We start from the raw sequence: 24,698 nt of genomic DNA, 5'->3' as shown, positions 1-24,698 counted from the left end.
CTTTTTAAGTTCATTTCCGGACCCCTCTCTTTCCAGGCACCAACAGGAGCCAGAGAGGGGGCAGTTAAGGGGGTGTGGGGGGCATGAGAGTCCCCCCGCTGGCTAACTCCCCCCTCCTTACACACACTGGACACGCAGCAGAGCATGTAGGGAAATAGAAACCTTTATAGAAAATCAGGATTGTAACCGCCTCTGTGCAGTTGGGAGCAGACAAGAGGGAAAAAGGAAGTCCAGAGCGGCCCCTAGTGGGGGTGTCCTCCAGGATCTCTATGGTTCAGAACAGATAGTGGGTAGGGGTAAGGACCCCAACATAGACACCACCCGTAGTCAGTCCTCCAGGATCTCGATGCCAACAGGGACATAAAAACTCCACAGCACCCACTCTGGCATTCAGTCCTCCAGGATCTCTATGGTTCAGAACAGATAGTGGGGAGGGGTAAGGACCCCAACATAGACACCACCCGTAGTCAGTCCTCCAGGATCTCGATGCCAACAGGGACATAAAAACTCCACAGCACCCACTCTGGCATTCAGTCCTCCAGGATCTCTATGGTTCAGAACAGATAGTGGGGAGGGGTAAGGACCCCAACATAGACACCACCCGTAGTCAGTCCTCCAGGATCTCGATGCCAACAGGGACATAAAAACTCCACAGCACCCACTCTGGCATTCAGTCCTCCAGGATCTCTATGGTTAGAAGCAGATGTGGGCACTGCTGCTCATTCTTCCACAATCTCTATGGGTCAAAGCAGATGCCAGCAGCACCCGCTCTGGCATTCAGTCCTCCAAGCTTTCTATGGTTAGGAGTCAACAGGGACATAAAGACACCTACATTATCCGCTCTGGTATTCAGTCCTCCAGGCTCTCTGGTCAGAAGCAGATGAGAGCATAAGACCCCCAACACAGCACTCCTGGTATTCAGTCCTCTATGGTCAGGAGCCAAGAGGGGCATAAAAACTCCACAGCACCCACTCTAATATTCAGTCTTCCACAATCTCTATGGGTGGAAGCAGATGTGGGCAGCACCCACTCTGGCATTCAGTCCTCCAGGATCTCTATGGTTGGAAGGAGAGTCTCTCCTGGTGCCCGAAGGGACTAGCAATCCCATCCCTGCCTCCCAGCATTCAGTCCTCCAGAATCTCAGCGAACAGCTCCCTGCGTTTGGTCTCCGCCTCTTGGTGCCGGTCCCAGTCTCGCCGGCGCTTCAGGAAATGGGTCAGAGCGAAGTTCCGCACCACGTGGTGCCCAAAGGGGTCATTACGCAGTTGCTGCTCCTGCTCAGCTGAGGGAACAGATGGATTGGGATGAGAGATGCAGCCAACTCTCGAGTGGGACACCGGTGCTTTTAGCAGCACACAGAAACAGCCCAGTTTAGGACAGGAAGTGATCAAGGATTCTGTATCCAGCCCAGGGATTAGGATGGACTGGCCTCAACTGGGATTCAAACAGGATGCCGGGGTGGGGAGAGGAGCTACGGTTGGAATGGGAAGGGGGCTCTTACCCAGTTCCTGGGCAATTTGTCTCTTGGCCGGCAGTGTGGCCCGGCTCCAGATGGCGTCCAGGACTCTGCTCCCATGTTTGTTGCAAGCCAGAGACACGTAATGACCCTGAGGATGAGCGGGGAGAGTCAGATGCATAGCCCGAGCGCTGCAAGCTTCCCCACAGCAGTGCCCCCTGGTCCCACACTCACCTGGAGCCCGCACAGCACCTTGCGCCTGGGCTTGCGGGGTACAGAGGGGCTGGCCAGGAGGGCGTCGTAGACGTGGCTGCCGGCCGGGCTGCAGGCCAGGGTGACCAGGTCGTGCGGTGGAAGAGCGGCCAGACTTCGCAGCACAGGGGAGGGGTCGGCGAAGTGCAGCAGGTGCTGGAGCAGCAGGGAGCCATGGAGGGAAATCGAGGCCAGAGCAGGTGGGGAATCAGGCTGGGGGGGCGGGGAGAAGAATAAGGGTTTCTCAACCAGTCCCTACCCTCCAGTCACTGCTCCAGCAGTGATCCACTCTCACCCAGCCCCCTGACCAACCCCTCCATTTCCCTCCTTCCCCAATAACCCAGTCCCTCAGAGAACCAGCCCAGCCCCCCTCAATTCCTCCACTGCCCCCCTGCTACTTGATCACTGCCCCAGGGGAATGACCACCGCCCCCCACCCCAGCTCCATCTGTGCCCCCGCCTTTTCCTCATACTCACCTGCTCTTCCAGGGGGGGCTGTGCCTCCTGGCCCTTCCCCGGGGCGTAGTACACCTCATAGGGCAGCAGGGAGGCGAAGAGGGGGGCGCAGGCTGCCCGCCGGGCAGGGGGCTCCCAGCAGTGGAAGGCCTGTGGGCAGGAAGGGGAAGCCTGTGATGAGAGCCGGAAGAGGGGAGCGGGAGAGGGGAGCAGAAGGCGGGGCTGATCTGGGGGGAGGGGGGCTACTCACCTCCATGAGCAGCTGCAGCGCCTCCTTCTGGCCGGCCCCGCACCGCCGGCAGGCTCCCAGCAGCGCCGTGGCCACCCCCGCGTGCCCCTGGGCCAGCACCTCCTCCAGCCCAGGGCCCAGCTCCGCCAGCACCTTCCCCAGCTGCGAGGGAACAAAGGGGGCATCAGGGGGCGTGGCCAAGCCCCACCCACTGGCTCCTCCCCCCACCAGGAGCAACCTACCTCCACATGGCCCCTCCATTCAACCCCCTCCCTCCCAGACACCCCCCCACAGCCCCAGCCCACTTCCCACCATCTGCCCCTCCCCCGAGGCCCCACTGACCAGCTTGGGGGGCGCGGCCCCGAGGAGGCGCTGGAGGGTGAAGTTGGCCACCCCGTGGCCGGCCAGCGCCCGCAGCTGGCCCCGGAAGTGCTGCCGGTAGAGCAGCCGCAGCGCCCGCGGCTCCGACACCTCCAGCACCTTGTCCAGCACTCGGCTGCAGACAGCGTCCTTCAGGAACACCAGCAGGGGGCTGCAGGGATCGAGGGGGCGTTAGCCAATCAGACAGCACCAGCAGTCCAACCCCTTACAGCCAATTAGAGTACACCCAGCCAATCACCAGCCTCCTGGCAAATTTGAAAGCTGCCGCTCACACCCTCAGCCAATCACCAACCACAGGAACTTGCCCATCTCCTGACCAATCAAAAAAAACCAAGCCAGCTTCCAGCCATTCACGATCCATCTAAGATAGCTGCTGACCAATACAAAAGCAGCCTCTGTGCCCCATCATGCCACACCTTGTAGCCAATCACAACTTGAGGGATTCATTTCCTGACCAATCAGAAAGCATGTGACCACATCTCAGCCAATCACAACCCCATCCTTAGTGCTCATGCCCTGCACCCAATCAGAAGTCAGATAAGAGAGAACCAGCCAATCACAACCCAAGTAGAAAGCAGCCATCTTACCAAACTACAAGCCATTCCCCCATGGCCAATCAGAATGGGTCCAACCTACAGCCAATCGCATGACCCCAAGCCCACCATCCAGCCAATCAGGAAGTACCCACTACTCTGCGAGGGAGAAGGCACTGAGCTATACTCATCCCACAGCCAATCACAAGCCACCTGCTCCACCCCCTACAGACAGCACTAACCATCCCCACCTCCACACCTAATTAGAGCCTATCCAAATAGACCCCACAACCAATCAGAGCCCTCATGGCCACAACCAATCAGGAGGCTCACCTGCATCCAGCTGCGGGGTTCCGCGAGCTCAGGTAGCCAATCACAGAGCGGCACAGCTCAGCGCAGGCCTCAGGCAGTTTCCTGTGCAAAACCTCCAGTGCCACCTGCAGGCAGAGGCTGGCGACTCTGTGGGTGATGAACTCTGGGGCAGGGACAAATGGATGGGGTGAGTTGGGGGGCCCTCTCCAGCAGGGGGCACTGTGGGGAGTGGGGCAGGAGAGCTGGCGGTGGGGGGTGCTCCCAATCCCGCAGGCGGCACTGGGGTCAGCTCACCTGCGATGTTCTCCTGGAAAGCAGCAATGAACTCGCGCAGGAGGGCCAGGAACGAGTCTGGGACTTCAAACTCCACCGGCCCCTCGCTCTTGGCTTCAGCCCGTTTCTTGCGTGGAGCAGGGGGCCCTGGAGGGACAAAATAGGAAGAGCAGGATGAAGGGGACCATCAGGCAGCGAAGAGGGCGACACTGTGAGTCGTTAATCTGCGGAACTCACAGACACTGGATATTCAGGGGGCAGAAACAATGAAAGGCCAGGGATGGGGGATCAGTTTCCCCCATTCTTCTTACATCCCCTTGTGCTGGACCCTCATACTCCTCATGCCTCTGTGGGGCATTCTGCCACCCCTCTTCTCAGTCTCAAACCCCCCCCCCCCACATACACACACACGGTCCCATTTTACCCTCCCCTTCCCACCTGGACCCCACTGTCCCCCGCAGCTGCAGTATGTCTCCCCACTACTGAGTCCCTTGTCCCCTGCCCCATCACAATGTGCCCCCCTTGTTCTCTCTCCCCGCCCCCCTCAGTCCCCCACCGTTTCCTCCAGTCTCTACCTCCTCTTGATTCTCCTCATCCTCCCTGCCCAGTGCCCCCATCCTGCTGCCCTGTATGCCAGTCCCCAACCCAGACACCACCCCCCAGTGGTAGTGTGTGGAGGTGACACTGGCCCTGACCAATACTCACCTGTCCTCGAGAGCCCCCGGGCTGCATCAGAGCCAACATGGACCCCCCCCAGTACCTGCAGCAGGGTCCTCACCACGAAACTGGCGTGGGGGTCCCAGGCGAAGGCCCTCAGCTCCTCCCTCATGGCCCGCCCCAGCTGCAGCACCAGCTCCTCCAGTGTCCCAGCATCCTCCTCTCCCAGCAACCGGGGAGCCCGGAGCAGGGCAGCCTCCAGAACATGGGCACCACAGTGGTGGCAGGCAGCCTGGCACAGGGCGGGCAGCAGGGGGCGCAGGAGCTTGGCCAGCTGGGCGGACGAGGCCTCGGGCAGCAGGGCCTGGAGCAGCAGGGAGCCGGAAGGGTCCAGGGCCAGGGGCAGCACGGAGCCCACCGCCTCCTCCAACACATTGGTGACGAACAGATCTGGGGGGAGAACACAGTGAGACATACTGCACTGTGCACTCCCGAGCAACCTCCTGGCCCCCATTATCCTCCCACCACCCCCAGCGTATTGGTGACACACAGACCTGGAGGGGAGAACACAGTGAGAGACGTACAGCACCGTGCACTCCTGTGACGTTATGAGTGTAATAGAATATCTCACTGAAAAGTGACATAGGGCCAGAAAGAGTTAATTAACTCACAGACTGACCTGACCCATGGCTAAATTTTATAAAGACTAGTTAGGAAGATATGTAAATACACAGAGCTTTGAAATGCGGCCTGCATTGTTAGAGATAGAAGGGTAGATGTTTGCTCAGGTCTTATAATGTCAGCAAACAAGTCTTGTCTATTCCTATAGCTCTGATTCACAGATCAAAAAAGTAGTAGTACTGTAATATTTAGGAAGATACTTGAGGCAAATAGTATTATTGTCTATATGTCTCTTTGAAGGTTGTGGTAACCTGTATCTGAACTCAGAGTAGCAACCATGTTAGTCTGTATCCACAAAAAGAACAGGAGTACTTGTAGCCACAAGTACTCCTGTTCTTTTTGTATCTGAAGTGTTTAATGGATAAATAACCCTGTGCTAATTGCCAGGATGTTTGGGAGGAGAGTTAAGCCTATTGTTTTCTCAGGCCAAAAGGCTGCTGGAAATGTATAAAAATCCCAGGGCCGAGAGGGGGGGAGGGGTGTACAAATTACTGGAGCCTGGGGGTCCGGAAGGGGGCCCGGGGCCCGGCTTCATCAGCCCTGTTTAGCCAATCCACCCTTGCTGCAGGGCCCCAAAAAAATTTTTCACCGGGGCCCGAACCCACTCTCAGCCACCCTGCACAATCCTTCTTCATCACAGATCTGCTTTGGGTTTCAGGAGGGGGAAATCTTGAGCCATAAGGCCTGAGATCCCCAGTCATTGACTGGAGCCACCCTGAATATGGACATTGGACTATTTCTAAGAGGACTTTTGGCAATTACAAGCTCATCTCTGCTATATGTATCTGAACCTCAAGAATTGAATTCAAGTTTGTCTGTATATTCATCTTTTAACCAACACTCTCCCTCTTTTCTTTTTTTAATAAATTTTAGCTTAGTTAACAAGAATTGGCTATAGCGTGTATTTGGGGTAAGATCTAAGTTATAGTTGGACCTGGGTGTGTGACTGATCCTTCAGGATTAGAAGAACCTTTTTTTATATGATGAGAAGATTTTCAGGAATCATCATCATATCTGACGTGTGTGTCTGGCTGGAGGCCTGAAGCTGGCTACTTTAAGGGAACTGCACTATCTGGACTTCTGAGTAACCAGTGAGGCACTATAGCAGCTGTTTTGGGCTGGTTGGTAAATCTAAATATTGGAAGATCCACCAGCTTTTGGGGGTTGTCTGCCCATTCTGTTTGCAGTTCACTCTAATTGATTGGCCTCAGCTGGCTCCCACGGGCAGCAGCATCACAACCCCCCAGTGACCCCATTACCTCCCATTATCCCCCCTGCCATGTCCTCCAGCACATTGGTGATGAACAGACCTGAGGAGGGGGGACAACACAGCAAAAGATGTACAGCGTCGTGCACCCCCGCCCGATGCCTCCTGCAGCACATTGGTGACAGACATGGGGGGGACACAGTGGAAGACATACAGCTCCATGCACCCCCCAGCGATCCCACTACCCCCCGCCACTGCCACCACGTTGGTGACTATCAGAACTGGGGGGAGGACGGACAACACAGTGAAAGACACACAGCGCCGTGCACGACACATTATCGCCCCCACTACCCCTATTATCCCACCGCCACCTCCGCCAGCACTGCGGTGACGAACAGAGTGGGCGGGGGACCTCACACAGCGAGAGATGTACAGCGCCGTGCACGACGCACTATCGCCCCCACTATCCCTGTTATCCCACCGCCGCCTCCGCCAGCACCGCGGTGACGAACAGAGTGGGCGGGGGACCCCACACAGCGAGAGATGTACAGCGCCGTGCACGACGCACTATCGCCCCCACTATTCCTGTTATCCCACCGCCGCCTCCGCCAGCACCGCGGTGACGAACAGAGTGGGCGGGGGACCCCACACAGCGAGAGATGTACAGCGCCGTGCACGACGCACTATCGCCCCCACTATCCCTGTTATCCCACCGCCGCCTCCGCCAGCACCGCGGTGACGCACAGCCCGGGGGGGGACCCCACACAGCGAGAGATGTACAGCGCCGTGCACGATGCACTATCGCTCCCACTATCCCTGTTATCCCACCCCCGCCAGCACCGCGGTGACGAACAGAGTGGGCGGGGGACCCCACACAGCGAGAGATGTACAGCGCCGTGCACGACGCACTATCGCCCCCATTACCCCCGTTTTCCCACCGCCGCCTCCGCCAGCACCGCGGTGACGCACAGCCCGGGCGGGGGACCCCACACAGTAAGGGACGTACAGCGCCGCGCACCCCCAGCGCGCCCCGCTCACCCCGCTCGCTGCCCGGCCCCAGCCCGGCCCGGAGGCTCTCGGCCGCCCGGCGGAAGTAGCCCGCGGCGTCGGGACCCAGGCGGGGCCGCGCCCCCAGCCCGGGGGGGTCCGACCCGGGCCGCCGCTTGCGCCCAAGGCCGCCGCCTCGGGGCGGGTCCGCCATGACCGGGCCCGGCGCGCACGTGGGACCAGCGAGAGCGGCTCGGCCACCACGGAACGCCCGGCCCCGCCCCTGTCCCGGCATGCCGCGCGCCCGGCCCCGCCCCTGTCCCGGCATGCCGCGCGCCCGGCCCCACCCCCGTCCCGGCATGCGGCGCGCCTGGCCCCGCCCCTCTCCGGGTATGTCACGCGCCCAGCACCGCCCCCAGCCCTGCCTCTTCCCCTAGGCCACGGCGATGCCCCGCCCCTTCCTCAGGCCCCGCCCCGGACCGCTCCATCCCGCCTGCTTCTGTCCCTCGCTCTCCCCCTCGCTCTATTTCACTGGGCTGGGGCCGCGGGGGGCAGCCGGGGCGGGGCCATCAGGAGTGAGAGGAGGGGTTGGATGGGGCAGCAGGGGACAGTGGGGCAGGGAGGGGGGTGGACGGGGCAGGGGTCCCTGGGGGCCATCAGGAGTGAGAGGAGGGGTTGGATGGGGCGGCAGGGGGCAGTGGGGCAGGGAAGGGGGTGGACGGGGGCAGGGGTCCCTGCGGGCCATCAGGAGTGAGAGGAGGGGTTGGATGGGGCGGCAGGGGGCAGTGGGGCAGGGAAGGGGGTGGACGGGGGCAGGGGTCCCTGCGGGCCATCAGGAGTGAGAGGAGGGGTTGGATGGGGCGGCAGGGGGCAGTCAGGGGCAGGGAAGGGGGTGGATGGGGCAGGGGTCCCTGGGGGCCATCAGGAGTGAGAGGAGGGGTTGGATGGGGCGGCAGGGGGCAGTGGGGCAGGGAAGGGGGTGGACGGGGGCAGGGGTCCCTGCGGGCCATCAGGAGTGAGAGGAGGGGTTGGATGGGGCGGCAGGGGGCAGTCAGGGGCAGGAAGGGGGGGTGGTTAGGGGCAGCGGTCCCTGCGGGTCAACAGGAGTGAGAGGAGGGGTTGGATGGGGCGGCAGGGGGCAGTCGGGCAGGGAGGGGGGTGGATGGGGGCAGGGGTCCCTGGGGGCCATCAGGAGTGAGAGGAGGGGTTGGATTGGGCGGCAGGGGGCAGTCAGGGGCAGGGAGGGTGGGTGGATGGGGGCAGGGGTCCCGGGGCCGTCAGGAGTGAGAGGAGGGGTTAGATGGGGCAGCAGGGGACAGTGGGGCAGGGAGGGGGGTGGATGGGGGCAGGGGTCCCTGGGGGCCATCAGGAGTGAGAGGAGGGGTTGGATGGGGCGGCAGGGGGCAGTTGGGCAGGAAGGGGGGGTGGTTAGGGGCAGCGGTCCCTGCGGGCCATCAGGAGTGAGAGGAGGGGTTGGATGGGGCGGCAGGGGGCAGACGGGCAGGGAAGGGGGTGGATGGGAGCAGGGGTCCCTGGGGGCCATCAGGAGTGAGAGGAGGAGTTGGATGGGGCGGCAGGGGGCAGTCGGACAGGGAGGGGGTTGGATGGGGGCAGGGGTCCCTGGGGCCATCAGGAGTGAGAGGAGGGGTTGGATGGGGCGCCAGGGACCAGTCAGGGGCAGGGAAGGGGGTGGATGGGGCAGGGGTCCCTGGGGGCCATCAGGAGTGAGAGGAGGGGTTGGATGGGGCGGCAGGGGGCAGTCGGGCAGGGAAGGGGGTGGATGGGGGCAGGGGTCCCTGGGGCCGTCAGGAGTGAGAGGAGGGGTAGGATGGGGCGGCAGGAGGCAGTGGGGCAGGGAGGGAGGTGGATGGGGCAGGGGTCCCTGGGGGCCATCAGGAGTGAGAGGAGGGGTTGGATGGGGCGGCAGGGGGCAGTCAGGGGCAGGGAGGGGGGCGGATGGGGCAGCGGTCCCGGGGGGCCGTCAGTAGTGAGAGGAGGGGTAGGATGGGGCGGCAGGGGGCAGTGGGGCGGGGAGGGGCGGTGGATGGGGTTGGGCTCCTGAGGGGGGCGTGAGGTACGTGGGGGGTTGGATAATTGACAATGCAGCTGCGGGAGAGCCCCCTCGGCTGTACTGCTGGGGAACTGAGCCTGTACATGGAACTGCCTGGAGGGGATTGGTCATGGGGCCAGTCCGAGCCCTGCGACCGCACCCACTGGCAGCTGCCTCCCTGGCTGGACTCCAAGGACTGGTAGCAGCAGTGGGGCTGTGTGGCCCCCAAGCAGAGACATGGGAGAGCTCTGTCCACCAAGACGAACCCTGGATCTGCTGAGTCAGCCCTTAGCCTGTAGCAGGGGCTCTCAAACGTTCATACTGGTGACCCCTTTCACGCAGCAAGTCTCTGAGTGCGACCCCCCCTTGTAAATTACAAACACTTTTGAATATATTTAACACCATTATAAATGCTGGATGCAAAGCAGGGTTTGGGGTGGAGGCTGACAGCTCACAACCCCCCATGTAGTAACCTTGTGACCTGAGAGGTCCCGACCCCCAGTTTGAGAACCCCTGGCCTACAGCACCAGCTGGGCACTGCTCAGTGTGTGCTGGCCACATGAGCTGGAACCTTGGGCCACAGCGTTTACTTAGTACCTTTTATTGACCTTCTGGCTTTTACCAGGCTGTGTGATCTGGGGGGGGCAAAGGGCTGAGGGCCCCCCTTTGTCACTGCTACGGCAGTGCTACCCCTTAGCAGCACCCTCCCCTGTCCCTCCCAGCCTGGGGCCCAGCAGAGACTGCTGAGTTCATGTAGCAGGAGTTCCCCTGATGGAGCCTTTCCTCGCTTAGGCAGGGGAAGCCCAGCTTTGCAGGGGGCTAGGAGAGTTCGGGAAAGATGCTGCTCCCCAGACCTTGTTTCTGCTCTTAACCCCCCCACACTCCCAGTTGGGAACTGGTGCCATCCCCAGAGCCTGTGTCCTGGGTACTCTGTCATTCTGCAGCTTGCTTTTCCAGTCTCGGCTCTCTTCTCTGACTGCTGCCGAGATGCCCCACTGAGGGCATCACTGAGTTGCACTGTGTTGGGTGCTGTCTGCAGCCTGGACTCCTGGTAGGTTGGCTTTAGTTTTGAACGTGTTTTTTAAAATGATTTCAAGCTGCCTCCCCCTCCCCCAACACGCAGTGCCGGGGAGGGGAGGGAAGGGAAGGGGTGGGCCCTTCCTGCTGCCACAAGATGTTTAAAAAAGCCTTTGGGGCCTTTATTTTTTCTCTACATTTGTCACCTTTAGAAACAGTCTGGTCTCCCCTGTTCCTGCTGGAGGTCTCCTTGGAGGAGCAGAGAGTTGGGCCAGGAGGAGGGTATGGCTTCTGCCTGCTGATGAGGGAGGGCATGCTGGGGCCTTGCACAGACCTCTTCCACCTTGAGTGTCTGCCAAAGCCTTGGGTTCTGCACCAATCCCTTCCTATCCAAAGGACTATGGCTCTTGCTCTCTGATGTCACAATTCTGCTAGACCCCAAGCCCTTCAGAACCCTCCAGCTCAGGGGCTAGCCCCTTGCACCCCTGTGGCTCCGTTTCTGTTTTTAGCGCACTAGTTTGATCAGCGCTAGCACAGGTATGTCTACACAAGCCCGAAATTACACCTCCCTTTTCCAGTGTAAACATACCCCAAATCATGGGGATGCTTCCTTTCGTCCACCCTCTGTGTATATGGGGAGGGAAATTAGTGACCTTGTGCATATGTAATGGCGTTTGGTGTTTGTAAGACAAGGTATAATAAGCACACTTCCAAATTGCAATGAACTGTGGAGAAGTTCCTGATTGGTGTGAGAGATGTTACTTATACCTAGATGCATTCCCCTTCCACACCCCCAGCCCTACGAATGCTGGCTTGGGAATATCACTGCTGTAGTGTCAGCTTTTAAGACACTTTTCACATGCACCACTTCTAGAATTATGGTAAGTTAAAAGAAGCTACAGTATGTCGGGACATTAATACTCTATTACAGTGTTTGCACTTGCATATTAAAAGCAATAACACTTAACAGACCAGTGTATCCAGGACATTACTAGTGCACTTTTCCCCCACCGATACCGAGCAGTTGCACTGTCTTCTCCCATAGCTACTTACATTGCGGCTTTTTTTGTTAAAACTAAATTGGGAAGAAAGACTGATTCGGAACTTGTTTAATGGTCACTTTCTTGCTAAAGGGTGTAGTGGGGTGTAGGCTTGGAGGGAGGAAGGTTTCTATGATGTAGGCAAGATCAGGTGTTTTATCCAAAACCAGAATATGAACGGTGCTGGTCTTGGTGTCTGGCTGACCCTGAATTATGGTCAAAAGTGAGAGGGTGACGTTTCTCCTTTCTCACATTTTGATTGAGGATTCCATTGATAAAGGGATTGGCCTCAAACATCTGGTTGTAGGGCTCTTCCATGGCATAGTTTTCATCTTGGGTGGCCCGCTCCTAGTTATCTTAAAGCATGGTCTTTAGTCTCTGTAATTATCTGTTATAACTCTGTAGCTTTTTATGAAGTCAGGAGTTAAATAAAAGTAGCTGTGATCGTTCCACAAACTCAAACTGAAAATTTACATCATTTAAATCAGACTTCTAATCTTAATTTTTGCTTAATAAATAAATCTGTAAGAAAACTCTGTTGGGAAACTGCTACAGTTTACTTAGAAAGTGCTCTTCTCCTACATAGGTCATAAGGATCCTATCTGTCTGAATCCTGGCTGCTCTTTCTTTGATCTGCAGAATGACTGATGCTTTTCAGCCATCAGTTGTAGGTAAAGGTGGGTTTCATTGCATCTTCTTTCTTGGCCCCAGCTACTGTTCTCCCTTCCTGTTGCACTGATAGTGGGTGGGTGTGTCTCGCCTTTTTTTTAAAAATCATAGATGCTAGGGACAGTCTTGTCCTCTCCTCTCCTGATGTCAGTGTAGATGCAGGCAGTGCAAAATGTACTACAGTCATATAGTATCTCAAATGCAAAGCTGCATTTCTCTGATCTGAGGTTTGAAGAACGATGTGGAACTAGCTATTTTACAGGATGTCTAGATTTCATTCCTGTAGTAACAGAATTGATGATAGGAAAGCAGGAAGAGAGAGAGAGAGAGAGTGTGTGTATGTGTGTGTGTGGTTAATGTTACACTGCCAACCAGTGTCGTACAGATGTCTTTTGTTTAAAAAAACCCCCAAATTACTGCTTTGTCCAACCCCGAAGAGCTATGAGATCTTTGCTCACCAATTCTCATAAAACTTGTATTTTTCATGCCTTTTTGGTAGCTTTAGTATCACGATCTATTATAAATAAGGTGCATTTCATTGATTGATTTTAAAATGAAATTAGTAACTGGAAAAAATGGCCAGTATTTTTTTTAAACTTATGACAATTATAAACTACTGTATTCTGTCATTTACTTTCTAGAATCTAAAGAATATCTAAGTATAATCTAACGTTCTCCTGTGAAATGCGGGCTGTGCAAACCCTTCCGTGGCTGGATCATTCTTGTGTTTTTATTTTAAGTACAAATAAATATGTGTAACAAATTTAAAAGTATGTAATTAGTAATTTGATATGTTAAGTGGGGTCTTTTATGATGTGTTCACTCCCCCTGATGTTAGAGCCTGGCTATGCCACTGGCTGTGGGCTTGGACCAGGGATGAGGCGTTTGGGGTGCAGGAGGGGGAGCTCCAGGCTGGGGGTTGGGGTGCGGGCTCTGGGGTGGGGCTGGAGATGAGGGGTTTGGGGTGCAGTAAGGGGCTCAGGACTGGGATGGGGCAGGTGTTGGGGGCTGCAGGGTGGAGGGAGTTTGGGTGCAGTAGGGGGCTCTGGGCTGGGGCAGGGAGTTGGGATGCGGGGAGGCTGAGGGCTCTGGGGTGAGGCCAGGGATGATGGGTTTGGAGTGCAGGAGGGTTGCTGAATTAGGGGGTGCTGGGCTGGGGCAGGGGTTTGGGGTGCCAGAAGGCTCCAGCTGGGGATGCGGGCTCTGGGGTGGGGCCAGGGATGAGGGGTTTGGGGTGCAGAAGGGGCCTATGGGCTGGGGCAGGGGGTTGGGACATGAGAGGGGATTTGGGGTCCCAGTGATGCTTACTGCAGCTCCTGGAAGTGGCCTCCAAGTCCCTGCATCCCCTAGGCACATGGGCAGCCAGGGAGGCTCCGCATGCTGCCCGCAGGTTCCGCCCCCACAGCTCACATTGGTCACGGTTCCTGGCCAATGGGAGCTGTGGAGCCAGCCCTCAGAGCCGGGGCAGCATATGGAGCCTCCCTGGCCGCCAGGACCTGACAGCCACTTCCGGGAGCCACAAGGAGCTACAGCAGGCAGGGAGCCTGCCTTAGGCCCGGGCCCCCTTCAGAGCCGCCGGGGTCCCTTTTCAGCCAGGCGTTCTGGTCGAAAACCAGCTGCGGGGCAACCCCAGGCTCATCGCGCACATGCAGGAGCCCCCCCCAGCACAGCGCCCCCTGTGGCCAAGCTGAGAGGTGGGGCAGGGATGGGACCCCTTGGCACAGCACCCCCCCGTGGCCAGGCCGAGAGGCAGGACAGGGCCAGGACCCTCTGGCACAGCACCCCACCAGGACCCACCCCCTGGTCCGTGGGCCTGGCTTGTCACCCCTGTGCCCTGCGTGGGGCTGGTTCACACTGTGTCGGGCTCGAATGGGCCCAGGTCCATGTCCCCGCAGGGCAGACACACCAGGGCCATACATCGACTGGCAGATCCCTGCTCCAGCGCCAAGCCCTGCAGGGACCCACAGCCACACCCCGTGCCCTAGGGGTACCCCCAATGACTTGGCTCTTACTCTTACTCACCCTGCCCTTACTGCACAGCCTGTGCAAAGCTAATGTGTCACATCTACACACCTGCCTGGGCCCAACACTGACTGTGAGTGGAGAGTCAGCATCCCCTGGGGGCAGATGGGGAGGAACCCAGGTGTAAGAGGATATTGGGGAATGCTAGGCTGGTGCCAACTGGCCAGGCTTCCCGGCCTTGTGTGACTCATGATTCCCCTCCTAGCTGGGATGCCAACACCCACCGAAAGCAGCAATTAGGGTGCGTTCGGCCTGAACACTCAGCTTGGCTCAGAGTAACAAGGCCGGGCAGGGAGCAAAACCCAGGAGCCCAACCCACCAGGCCCCACTCCCTTCCCCAAGTTGGCATAGAACCCAGGAGTCCTGGCTCTCAGCCCTTTGCTCTAACCACTAGTCCCCACTCCCCTCCCAGCACTGGAGATAGAACCCAGGAGTCCTGGCTCTCAGCCCTTTGCTCTAACCACTAGTCCTCACTCCCCTCCCAGCACTGGCGATAGAACCCAGCAGTCCTGGCTCTCAGCCCTTTGCTCTAACCACTAGTCCCCACTCCCCTCCCAGCACTGGGGATAGAACCCAGGAGTCCCGGGCCCTAGTTTCACCCACACACCGGCTACATCCCATGAAAGTTTTGAAACATTCCCCGCTCCTCCACCACCATTTGCTCAAACCCTGCCACTTTAAGAGCGAGGCAGCCCCTTTAAGAATGGGGACACTCTCTCCCGCTTGGCGGGCTGTTCTCTATGCTCTGTGAAGGGAAGGGGAGGGATGGTAGAGTCCTAGCTGGCTCTCCCCTCTCTGTGCGCGGTGGTTGGTATTGCCCGCAGGAGTCCTGCGTTGCAGCCCGCTGGGCGGTTCCATCTCACCTCTGCCTCTCGCCCGCGCTTTGGTATTGCCCCCTGGGGGCCTCTGGGTGCAGCCTGTCCGGCCCCCGTGGCCCTCCGCAGGTTGGTATCGCCGCATTGGGAGCCCGGCCAGTTTCCCCAGGAGAGACCATTCCATACCCTGGTCGGGGGGGAGGCTTCGGGGTTCAGCGCGCCTAGGGCGGGGCTAAGCAGGCAGGTGCAGGAGGAGGGGGGCATGCAATGGCCTGGTCCAGTGGCTACTCCGACTCAGTCCCAGGATGCACCTGCGGGCATGATTTGAGGTTGGCATGAGTGGCAGTGTGACTCCACTGGGCCCCAGGACGCCTGGGTCCTTGTGCACGCAGTCCCGGACTCCTGGGTCCCTCCTTGTGCAAGCAGCCCCAGGGGCTCCCCGGACACCTGGGTCCTCGTGCATGCAATCCTGGACACCTGGGTCCCTCCTCGTGCAAGCAGCCCCAGGGGCCCTTGGATGCCTGGGTCCTTGTGCACGCAGTCCCAGACGCCGGGGTCCCTCCTCGTGCAAGCAGCCACAGGGGCCCCCGGACACCTGAGCCCTCGTGCACGGAGCCCTGGAGGGCTAGGTTCCCTAAGCCGGGGATGGGCACCGTGGAGCTGGCTCAGTGCTGGATTGGGCCCCTCCCCAACCATCACCTGTCCTCTCCTTTAGATCTAGTAGGTTCAAAGTCTGGACCCTGATTTCTCACCTCTGGGCCCACCCACGGCTGAGTCACCATGGTGAGTGTGGTCCGGTCGGCTACCCCAGCCCCCACCCATTGCCCCCTGAGGGTGATCTGAGCTCCCCAGTAACTGCCCAGGGGTAACCGGACTTCTTCTTGTACACACAACCCCAGGGACACTGCATGCCTGGGTTCCCAGCCCCATGCCCAATAGAGGGGCAGTCCCTCCCCAGTGACCTCCCAGGGGATTACTGTTACCCCCCAGGGGTGTCCCTGCCCCCTAGAACTGCCCCGCGGGATCTGGTTTCCATATTCAGGGTTGTGGGTGCAATCGCATGGCCCCAACACCTGCCCTTGCTCAATCCCATAATGCACCTGGGTGGGAAGCATGGTGTGAAGGCCTGGGGCAGCAACCACCCCTCCCCATTTACACAGCCCCCTCCCCCCCAGCATGGCCGTCTGAAGGTGAAGACGACAGAGGAGCAGGCCGAGGCCAAGCGCCTGGAGCGGGAGAAGAAGCTACGTCAATACGTAGCCGCCACAACGGCCATCTTTGAGAAGGTGAGGTGGGTGGGGGGTAGGTGGGGGGAGCAGGCTTCCTGCTGACCTTTCACCCCTGACCCTTGCACTCAGCATGGCTTCCTGGAGTGCAGTATGACCTTTACACCCGGCCACTGCACATTGACCTGTGACCCCATGGCCTTTCCCTCACTCTGTGTGGTCAGGCTGTGCTGTAACCTTTGACCCCTGACTTTACACTACGCCTTGTGTGGATTGGCTGCGCAGTGATCCTTGAACCCTGGCCTTCCCCATCATGGTGATTGGGGAGCATGCTGACCTTTGAACCTTGACCTTTCTTCCGGTGGGCGCCCCCTTAGCCTGGATCCCTCCTGGTCAGAGTGACCTTTGACCTGACACCCCCCAAACCAGAGAGGAAGATATCTCTGTCCATTGACGTTGGCCCACTGATGTTGTTTGTCACCCCAGAACTCTTCCCCTCTGAGTCATGAGTAGTTAAGTTGCAACCTTTGATCTCTGACCTCTCCCCACACTTGGAGATGGTTGGATGAGTGTGTGACCCTTGGGCCCTGACCGTTCCCCTCTGGAGCAGAAGCAGTTGGGTGTTCAGTGGCCTTTGACCTGTATCTAGGGTGACCTTTGACCCTGCTGTAATCCCATTGGGTGACTGGAGGTAGCTAAGGTTGAAGAATTGGGTCAGTGTTAACCCTGGACTTTCTTCTAGCTCGTGAGTGGTCGTGACACATTACGCCCTTTGGCTCATGGCCTTTGACCCTTGACCAGAAGCCGATGTGGTCAGGTGACCTTTGACCACTGCCTGTTGTTGGCATGTGCAGGTAGAATAGTTGCCCTTTGACCCCTGACCTCTGATATTTCACCCCACTGCGGGAGGGACATTGATGTGAATGGTGACCCCTGACTCCTTGATCCTTTGCTGGGTGAGATAGGGTGGCTCCTGGTGGGGGTGGCATGACCTTTGACCCTCTGACCTTTCCCCTCCCCAGAGGAAGACAGGGCAGCTGGACAAAGAGGCGCTGGAGCTGACCAATCAGATATTGGGGGTCAACCCCGACTTTGCCACCCTCTGGAACTTCCGCCGGGAGATCATCCTCTGCCTGGAGCAGGAGGGGTGAGAGGGGTCTGGAGGGGAGTCTAGGGGGAGAGGGCCGGAGGGGGAAGGAAGGAAAGGATGGAGGGGGAGGGATGGGAGAGCTGGGAAGGGGGAGTATGGAGGATGGAGGGGTAAAGCGGGGGCCCGAAGGTGAGGGGAGTAGTTCAGGGAGTCGCAGGGAACCTGGAAGAGGGGGAGTCTTGGGGTCCATATGGGATTGACTGTGGTTTGGTGGAGTCACTGGCTCTGACCCCCCAGTGGCAGGTTCCCGGTGGGCGTCAGTTTGGGATTCTGAGGGGGGGGCCAGCTCTGACCCCCCAGTGGCAGGTCTCCAGGAATCTCAGTTTGGGGTTGGGGGGGATCCTTAGCTCTGACCCCTCAGTAGCAGGTCCTCAGTGGTGTCAGTTTGCGGTTCGGGGGGGTGGGCAGCTCTGACCCCCCCCCCAGTGGCAGGTCTCCAGGGGGCTCAGTTTGGGGTTGGGGGGATCCTCAGCTCTGACCCCCCCAGTGGCAGGTCTCCAGGGGGCTCAGTTTGGGGTTGGGGGGGATCCTCAGCTCTGACTCCTCAGTGGCAGGTCCCCAGGGGGCTCAGTTTGGGGTTGGGGGCTCCTCGGCTCTGACCCCCACCCCCAGTGGCAGATCCCCAGGGGAGTCCCAGCTCTGACCCACCCCTGTGGCAGGTCCTCAGAAGAGATGCAGTCGCTGTGCCGCGGGGAGCTCTCATTCCTGGAGTCCTGCCTGCGGGTGAACCCCAAGTCGTACGGGACGTGGCACCACCGCTGTTGGGTGATGGAACACGTCCCCAACCCTGACTGGGCCCGTGAGCTGGAACTGTGCGCCAAGTTCCTGGAGATCGATGAGCGCAACTGTGAGCTGGGCCCCAGACTCCCAACCCCAGATCCCCACCAAATCCCCTCACTCCCGATTTCCCCCCCCCAGAAACAAAACCCCTGACCCTGGATCCCCCAGATCCCCCCGACATCTAACCCCAGATCCATCCCGGATTCCCCCAACCTCTGACCCAAGATCCACCCCTAAACTCCTTACCTCTGACCCCAGGTCCACCCGAAACTGCCATATCTCTGACCCCAGGTCCATCTCCAACCTCTCAGGCCAGATCCACCCCTGAATTCCCAACCTCTGACCCCAGATCTCCCCAAAAACTCCAGATCTCTGACCTCAAATCCTCCTGAACCCCTCACCTCTGACCCTAGATCCATCTGCGGACCACCCTTGCCCTGACCCCAGATCTGCCCTGCTGCCCTGACCCCCAATCCACTCTGGCCTTTGACTGCAGATCCACCCCCTGAAAACTCCCCAGATCCACCTCTGCGCCTCACTGTCCTTACCTCTAACCCTGGATCCACCCCCAAACCCTCCCTTCCCTGACCTCTGACCCCAGATCCACCCACATACCCTCTGACCCCAGATCCAATCCCACCCCCTCAACCTCTGACCCCAGATCAATCCCAAAACCCTGTTGCCTTTACCTTTAACCCCGGATCCACCCTGAACCCCCAGAATCCCACTGCCCTGACCTCTAGCCCCACCTGTGACCCCCAAGCCCTGGCATCCCTCCAGCTCACACCCACAGGGGCTGGGGTGGCGTTGGGGTGGGGGCAGTGGGGATCCCGCTCTCTGACCTCCTGCTCTCTGGTACTCCCGCAGTTCACTGCTGGGATTACCGGCGCTTTGTGGTGCAGCGCGCCCAGGTGTCGGCGGCGGACGAGCTGCACTTCACCGACCGCCTCATCACCCGCAACTTCTCCAACTACTCGTCCTGGCACTACCGCAGCTGCCTGCTACCTCGGCTTCACCCCGACCCCCAGCAGCCGGGCCGCCCCACTGAGGCCGTGCTGCTCAAAGGTGAGGGCGCCGGGCGGGGGCTGGGAGCCAGGACCCCTGGGTTCTCTCCCTGGCTCGGGGAGGGGAGGGGAGTCTAGTGGTTGGGGGCGGGGCTGGGAGCCAGAACTCCTTGGTTCTCTCCTTGGCTCTGCGAGGGGAGTGGGGCTAGTGGGTAGTGTGAGCAGGCTGGGAGCCAGGACTCCTTGGTTCTCTCCTTGGCTCTGCGAGGGGAGTGGGGCTAGTGGGTAGTGTGAGCAGGCTGGGAGCCAGGACTCCTGGGTTCCTTGCCAGCCAGTGGCCCAGCCCAGGAGTGGAGTCATTCCTGGCAAAGGGCCCCACCTGCTTGGAGAGATACCTGAGCCTCTGCCCTGCCCTGAACTTAGCAGAGATGCCGTTCCTGGAAGCCTGACCCAGTTGGGACATCGCTGATGGGTTCTGCATGCTGGAGGAGGCACTGGCCCCACCCGGCTCCCTGCTGGCCTTGGCACGAGTTCCCCAGCTGAGCGCCGTCGGCCTCAGAGACCAGGATGGCACCTGGGAACCTGCCCTGAGGCGACTGTGCCTCAGACAGCTCATGGGGAGGGTCAGGAGAGCATCCTGGGGCTGGATCGGGGCCAGCATCCTCTAGAGAAGACAGGCCCCGTGTCCCATTCCCTGCCCCCCTGAGCCAGCCGGTCCCTGCCCTGGGCCCAGATTGGGGCCAGCGCCCCCCAGAGGAGACAGGTCCAGCGCCTCGTCCCCTACCTTGCTTTCTTCTCTTGCCCTGCCAGAGCTGGAGCTGGTGCAAAATGCCTTCTTCACTGACCCCAATGACCAGAGTGCCTGGTTCTACCATCGCTGGCTGCTGGGCAGAGGTAGGCGCCTCCCTGCTGGCCATGTGACAGAACGGTACCCAAGTACTGGAGGGGGCAGGGACTCATCTCGTAATACTCAGGCACTCTTTGGCGAGCCAAGGAGAGATTCCATCTGGAGTATCATCCAGGGCACCTGGCTGTAGAGACCAACTCTGGACTATACTCCATTGGTACCTAAGTACTGTGAGCAACAATAGCAGTCTGGGGTACCTCACACTGTGGGCACAGCCCCCAGCTACGCACCAGTAGTGGCCAGTTACTGCGTGCTGAAGGGTAATGCCCCCCTGGAGTATTGTCCAGTGGTGCCTGAGTATTCTTTTGTTCTAGGTCTCTCTCTGCAGTATGATTGCATGATACCTGAGTACTGCCTGGGCAAGGAAGCCGTATCCCTTACGGTATGGGCCAGCAGTACACAGTTACTGTTTAGCGAGGAGAGAGTATTGTCTGATGATAGGAGATCCACGAGGCTCTACTCAGGATGATACCGGAGTATACTGTGCTGTGGGTATACACCACCTATTGTTACCCAGGTACTGAGTGCATTGGAGTAATAACACGTGGAGGGTATAGTACAGCAGTTCTCGGTTTGTAATACTGGGTTACAATCGGCTAATACCCAAGTATTGTATGGCATAAGGAAATATCCTTGTGAAGGGTAGACCACTGATACCCCAGTACTGCTCAATGAGGGAGAATTGTCCCATGGTAACTGAGTACTTGGGAGACCCCTCCCTGGAGTATAGTGCAGTGGTATCCAGGTACAGTAACTCCTCACTTAAAGTCATTCCGGTTAACATTTCATTGTTCTGTTGCTGATCAGTTACAGAACATGCTCATTTAAAGTTTTGCAATGCTCCCTTATAACCTTGTTTGGCAGCCGCCTGCTTTGTCCACTGCTTAAGAACATAAGAACAGTCGTTCTGGGTCAGACCAAAGGTCCATCTAGCCCAATATCTGTCTACTGACAATGGCCATTGCCAGGTGCCCCAGAGGGAGTGAACCTAACAGGCAATGATCAAGTGATCTCTCTCCTGCCGTCCATCTCCATTCTCTGACAAACAGAGGCTAGGAACACCATTCCTTACCCATCCTGGCTAATAGCCATTAATGGACTTAACCACCATGAATTTATACAGTTCTCTTTTAAATGCTGTTATAGTCCAGCCTTCACAACCTCCTCAGGCAAGGAGTTCCACAGGTTGACTGTGCGCTGCATGAAGAAGAAATTCTTTTTATTTGTTTTAAACCTGCTGCCCATTAATTTCATCTGGTGGCCCCTTGTTCCTATATTATGGGAACAAGTAAATAACTTTTCCTTATTCACATCACTCATGATTTTCTATACCTCTGTCATATTCCCCCTTAGTCTCCTCTTTTCCAAGCTGAAAAGTTCTAGCCTCTTTAATCTCTCCTCATATGGGACCTGTTCCAAACCCCTAATCATTTTAGTTGCCCTTCTCTGAACCTTTTCTAGTGCTGGTATATCTCTTTTGAGATGAGGAGACCACAACTGTATGCAGTATTCAAGATTTGGGCGTACCATGGATTTATATAAGGGCAAGAAGATATTCTCTGTCTTATTCTCTATCCTCTTTTTAATGATTCCTAACATCCTGTTTGCTTTTTTGACTGCCGCTGCACACTGTGTGGACATCTTCAGAGAACTATCCACAATGACTCCAAGATCTTTTTCCTGATTCGTTGTAGCTAAATTAGCTCCCATCATATTGTATGTATAGCTGGGGTTATTTTTTCCAATGTGCATTACTTTACATTTGTCCACATTAAATTTCATTTGCCATTTTGTTGCCCAATCACTTAGTTTTGTGAAATCTTTTTGAAGTTCTTCACAGTCTGCTTTGATCTTAACTATCTTGAGCGGTTTAGTATCATCTGCAAACTTTGCCACCTCACTGTTGACCCCTTTCTGACTGACTCTTGGGGAACACCACTAGTTACCCCTCTCAGTTCTGAAAATTTACCATTTATTCCTACCCTTTGTTCCCTGTCTTTTAACCAATTCTTAATTCATGAAAGGACCTTTCCTCTTATCCCATGACAACTTAATTTACATAAGAGCCTTTCGTGAGGGACCTTGTCAAAGGCTTTTTGGAAATCTTAAGTACACTACGTCTACTGGATCCCCCTTGTCCACTTGTTTGTTGACCCCTTCAAAAAACTCTAATAGACTTGGTCTGCACTTGTCCCTGGAACCTAACCCCCCCACACACACACATTTACATTAATTCTTATGGGGAAATTGGATTTGCTTAACATCATTTCGCTTACAGTCACATTTTTCAGGAACAGAAGTACAGCGTTAAGCGAGGAGTTGCTGTATAGTAGAGTGTTACTACATAGTCCAGGGCTGGTATACTGCATTGATACCCCAGTACTGCATGCAGAACAGTAGTACCAGCCTGGGGGATAATGCAGCTCTTACACAAATATTGTATGAAATCTGCTATGTCCCCAGAGTTCAATGAGATACCTGAGTACTGTGTAGTATTGCCCTGGAGTATAGGTGAGTGTTCACTGTGTGGTATTTGAATACTGCTTGGTACAGCAGGGCTGCTTCCTCAAAGTGGCCCCTTAATGTTATCTGAATATTGTGTGGTACTGGCTTTACTCAAGTGCTGAGTAATATTGCTCCAGGGTTTCCTCTAGTGATACTCAAGTACCGCATGATCCATGGAACTGTCTCCTGATGGTACCTGAGTACTGTTTAGTACTGGCGAGGAAGATCACTGCAGGGTGTTGTCCGTTTGACCCAAGTGCTGTGTGATGCATGTAGATTCCTCCCCCAAAGTACACCATGATAGTACCCGAGTAATCCTATAGCACTGGTGACATTGTAACACTGACTTACTCCAGGGCATTGTGCAATGGTACTGGAGTATTATAAGAGTCTTTGAGATCTCCCCTGAGCATACCCTAACAGTGCCCCACTGCTCGTATAGCACGGAGGATACTCAAGTTCTCAAAAAGAACAGGAGTACTTGTGGCACCTTAGAGACTAACATTTATTTGAGCATAAGCTTTCGTGGGCTACAGCCCACTTCATCAGATGCATGCAGTGGAAAATACAGTAGGACGATATAGATATATACACACAGACAGAGAAATAGGGGAGAGGGATAGCTCTGTGGTTTGAGCATTGGCCTGCTAAACCCAGGGTTGTGAGTTCAACCTTTGAGGGGGCCATTTAGTTGGGGATTGGTCCTGTGTTGAGCAGAGGGTTGGACTAGATGACCTCTGAGGTCCATTCCAACCCTGACAGTCTGTGATTTAATATGAAACAATGGGTGTTACCAAACACACACTAATGAGAGTGATCAGTTAAGGTGAGTTATCACCAGCAGGAGAGAGAAACGCTTCTTGTAGTGGTGATCGAAATGCTCCATTTGCAGCAGTTGACAAGAAGTTGTGAGGAGCAGTGGGGCAGGGGAATAACTTCTCAGTAACGTTACTGCAGGGGATTGGCCAATGGTACTAGAGTCCTATGCACAGCATAGAGCTGTCTCCCGCAGGCGGCACCCGAGTACTGCTGCTACTCGAAGCACTGAGTAACGTTACTGCAGGGGATTGGCCAGTGGTACTAGAGTCCTATGCACAGCATAGAGCTGTCTCCCGCAGGCGGCACCCGAGTACTGCTGCTACTCGAAGCACTGAGTAACGTTACTGCAGGGGATTGGCCAGTGGTACTAGAGTCCTATGCACAGCATAGAGCTGTCTCCCCCAGGCGGCACCCGAGTACTGCTGCTACTCGAAGCACTGAGTAACGTTACTGCAGGGGATTGGCCAATGGTACTAGAGTCCTATGCACAGCATAGAGCTGTCTCCCGCAGGCGGCACCCGAGTACTGCTGCTACTCGAAGCACTGAGTAACGTTACTGCAGGGGATTGGCCAGTGGTACTAGAGTCCTATGCACAGCATAGAGCTGTCTCCCACAGGCGGCACCCGAGTACTGCTGCTACTCGAAGCACTGAGTAACGTTACTGCAGGGGATTGGCCAGTGGTACTAGAGTCCTATGCACAGCATAGAGCTGTCTCCCCCAGGCGGCACCCTAGTACTGCTGCTACTCGAAGCACTGAGTAACGTTACTGCAGGGGATTGGCCAATGGTACTAGAGTCCTATGCACAGCATAGAGCTGTCTCCCCCAGGCGGCACCCAAGTACTGCTGCTACTCGAAGCACTGAGTAACGTTACTGCAGGGGATTGGCCAGTGGTACTAGAGTCCTATGCACAGCATAGAGCTGTCTCCCCCAGGCGGCACCCGAGTACTGCTGCTACTCGAAGCACTGAGTAACGTTACTGCAGGGGATTGGCCAATGGTACTAGAGTCCTATGCACAGCATAGAGCTGTCTCCCCCAGGCGGCACCCGAGTACTGCTGCTACTCGAAGCACTGAGTAACGTTACTGCAGGGGATTGGCCAATGGTACTAGAGTCCTATGCACAGCATAGAGCTGTCTCCCCCAGGCGGCACCCGAGTACTGCTGCTACTCGAAGCACTGAGTAACGTTACTGCAGGGGATTGGCCAGTGGTACTAGAGTCCTATGCACAGCATAGAGCTGTCTCCCCCAGGCGGCACCCGAGTACTGC

The 24,698-nt window shown here is 57.0% G+C and overlaps 2 protein-coding genes and 1 long non-coding RNA gene across 9 annotated transcripts in view; 2 read left to right on the top strand and 1 right to left on the bottom strand.

Annotated features, from left to right (window-relative positions):
• Positions 1 to 147: 147 nt before the first annotated feature.
• On the bottom strand, positions 148 to 7,681 carry NOP9 (NOP9 nucleolar protein). 2 transcript variants are annotated; one of them, XM_050918938.1, is made up of 10 exons: positions 7,475 to 7,681; positions 4,597 to 4,998; positions 3,913 to 4,038; positions 3,640 to 3,781; positions 2,735 to 2,924; positions 2,414 to 2,554; positions 2,185 to 2,313; positions 1,691 to 1,921; positions 1,502 to 1,607; positions 148 to 1,282 (listed from the first exon to the last, which is right to left on the bottom strand). In XM_050918938.1, exons 1-10 carry the CDS (start codon positions 7,635 to 7,637, stop codon positions 1,125 to 1,127), a joined length of 1,788 nt encoding a protein of 595 aa, XP_050774895.1. In that variant the 5' UTR covers positions 7,638 to 7,681; the 3' UTR covers positions 148 to 1,124. The 2 variants fall into 2 exon arrangements, with proteins under 2 accessions (XP_050774895.1, XP_050774896.1); XM_050918939.1 differs by lacking the exon at positions 7,475 to 7,681 and having other exon boundaries at positions 4,670 to 5,777.
• Positions 7,682 to 9,539: 1,858 nt separating this feature from the next.
• LOC127031926 (uncharacterized) lies at positions 9,540 to 12,924 on the top strand. Its single transcript, XR_007768605.1, has 3 exons — positions 9,540 to 10,524; positions 12,117 to 12,207; positions 12,841 to 12,924. It is a non-coding gene; the product is annotated as an uncharacterized LOC127031926 (long non-coding RNA).
• A 2,142-nt stretch (positions 12,925 to 15,066) lies between these two features.
• Positions 15,067 to 24,698, top strand: part of RABGGTA (Rab geranylgeranyltransferase subunit alpha) — a 12,757-nt gene continuing 3,125 nt past the window's right edge. The window contains exons 1-7 of one of the 6 annotated variants that reach the window (XM_050918942.1): positions 15,067 to 15,165; positions 15,752 to 15,819; positions 16,212 to 16,322; positions 17,285 to 17,409; positions 18,072 to 18,259; positions 19,060 to 19,257; positions 20,007 to 20,090. In XM_050918942.1, the coding sequence (XP_050774899.1) occupies positions 15,817 to 15,819; positions 16,212 to 16,322; positions 17,285 to 17,409; positions 18,072 to 18,259; positions 19,060 to 19,257; positions 20,007 to 20,090 (709 nt within the window). In that variant the 5' untranslated portion in view covers positions 15,067 to 15,165; positions 15,752 to 15,816. Of the gene's footprint in view, positions 15,166 to 15,282; positions 15,366 to 15,751; positions 15,820 to 16,196; positions 16,323 to 17,004; positions 17,117 to 17,284; positions 17,410 to 18,071; positions 18,260 to 19,059; positions 19,258 to 20,006; positions 20,091 to 24,698 lie in introns of those variants that run through there. The other 5 variants (XM_050918941.1, XM_050918940.1, XM_050918943.1 and 2 more) reach the window with 5 other exon arrangements.

This window comes from Gopherus flavomarginatus, chromosome 11 (genome assembly GCF_025201925.1).
Source record: "Gopherus flavomarginatus isolate rGopFla2 chromosome 11, rGopFla2.mat.asm, whole genome shotgun sequence".
NCBI classification, from domain to species: Eukaryota; Metazoa; Chordata; order Testudines; family Testudinidae; genus Gopherus; species Gopherus flavomarginatus.
The sequence above is the reverse complement of the archived record's forward strand: the minus strand, read 5'-3'. Positions and strand labels throughout refer to the sequence as shown.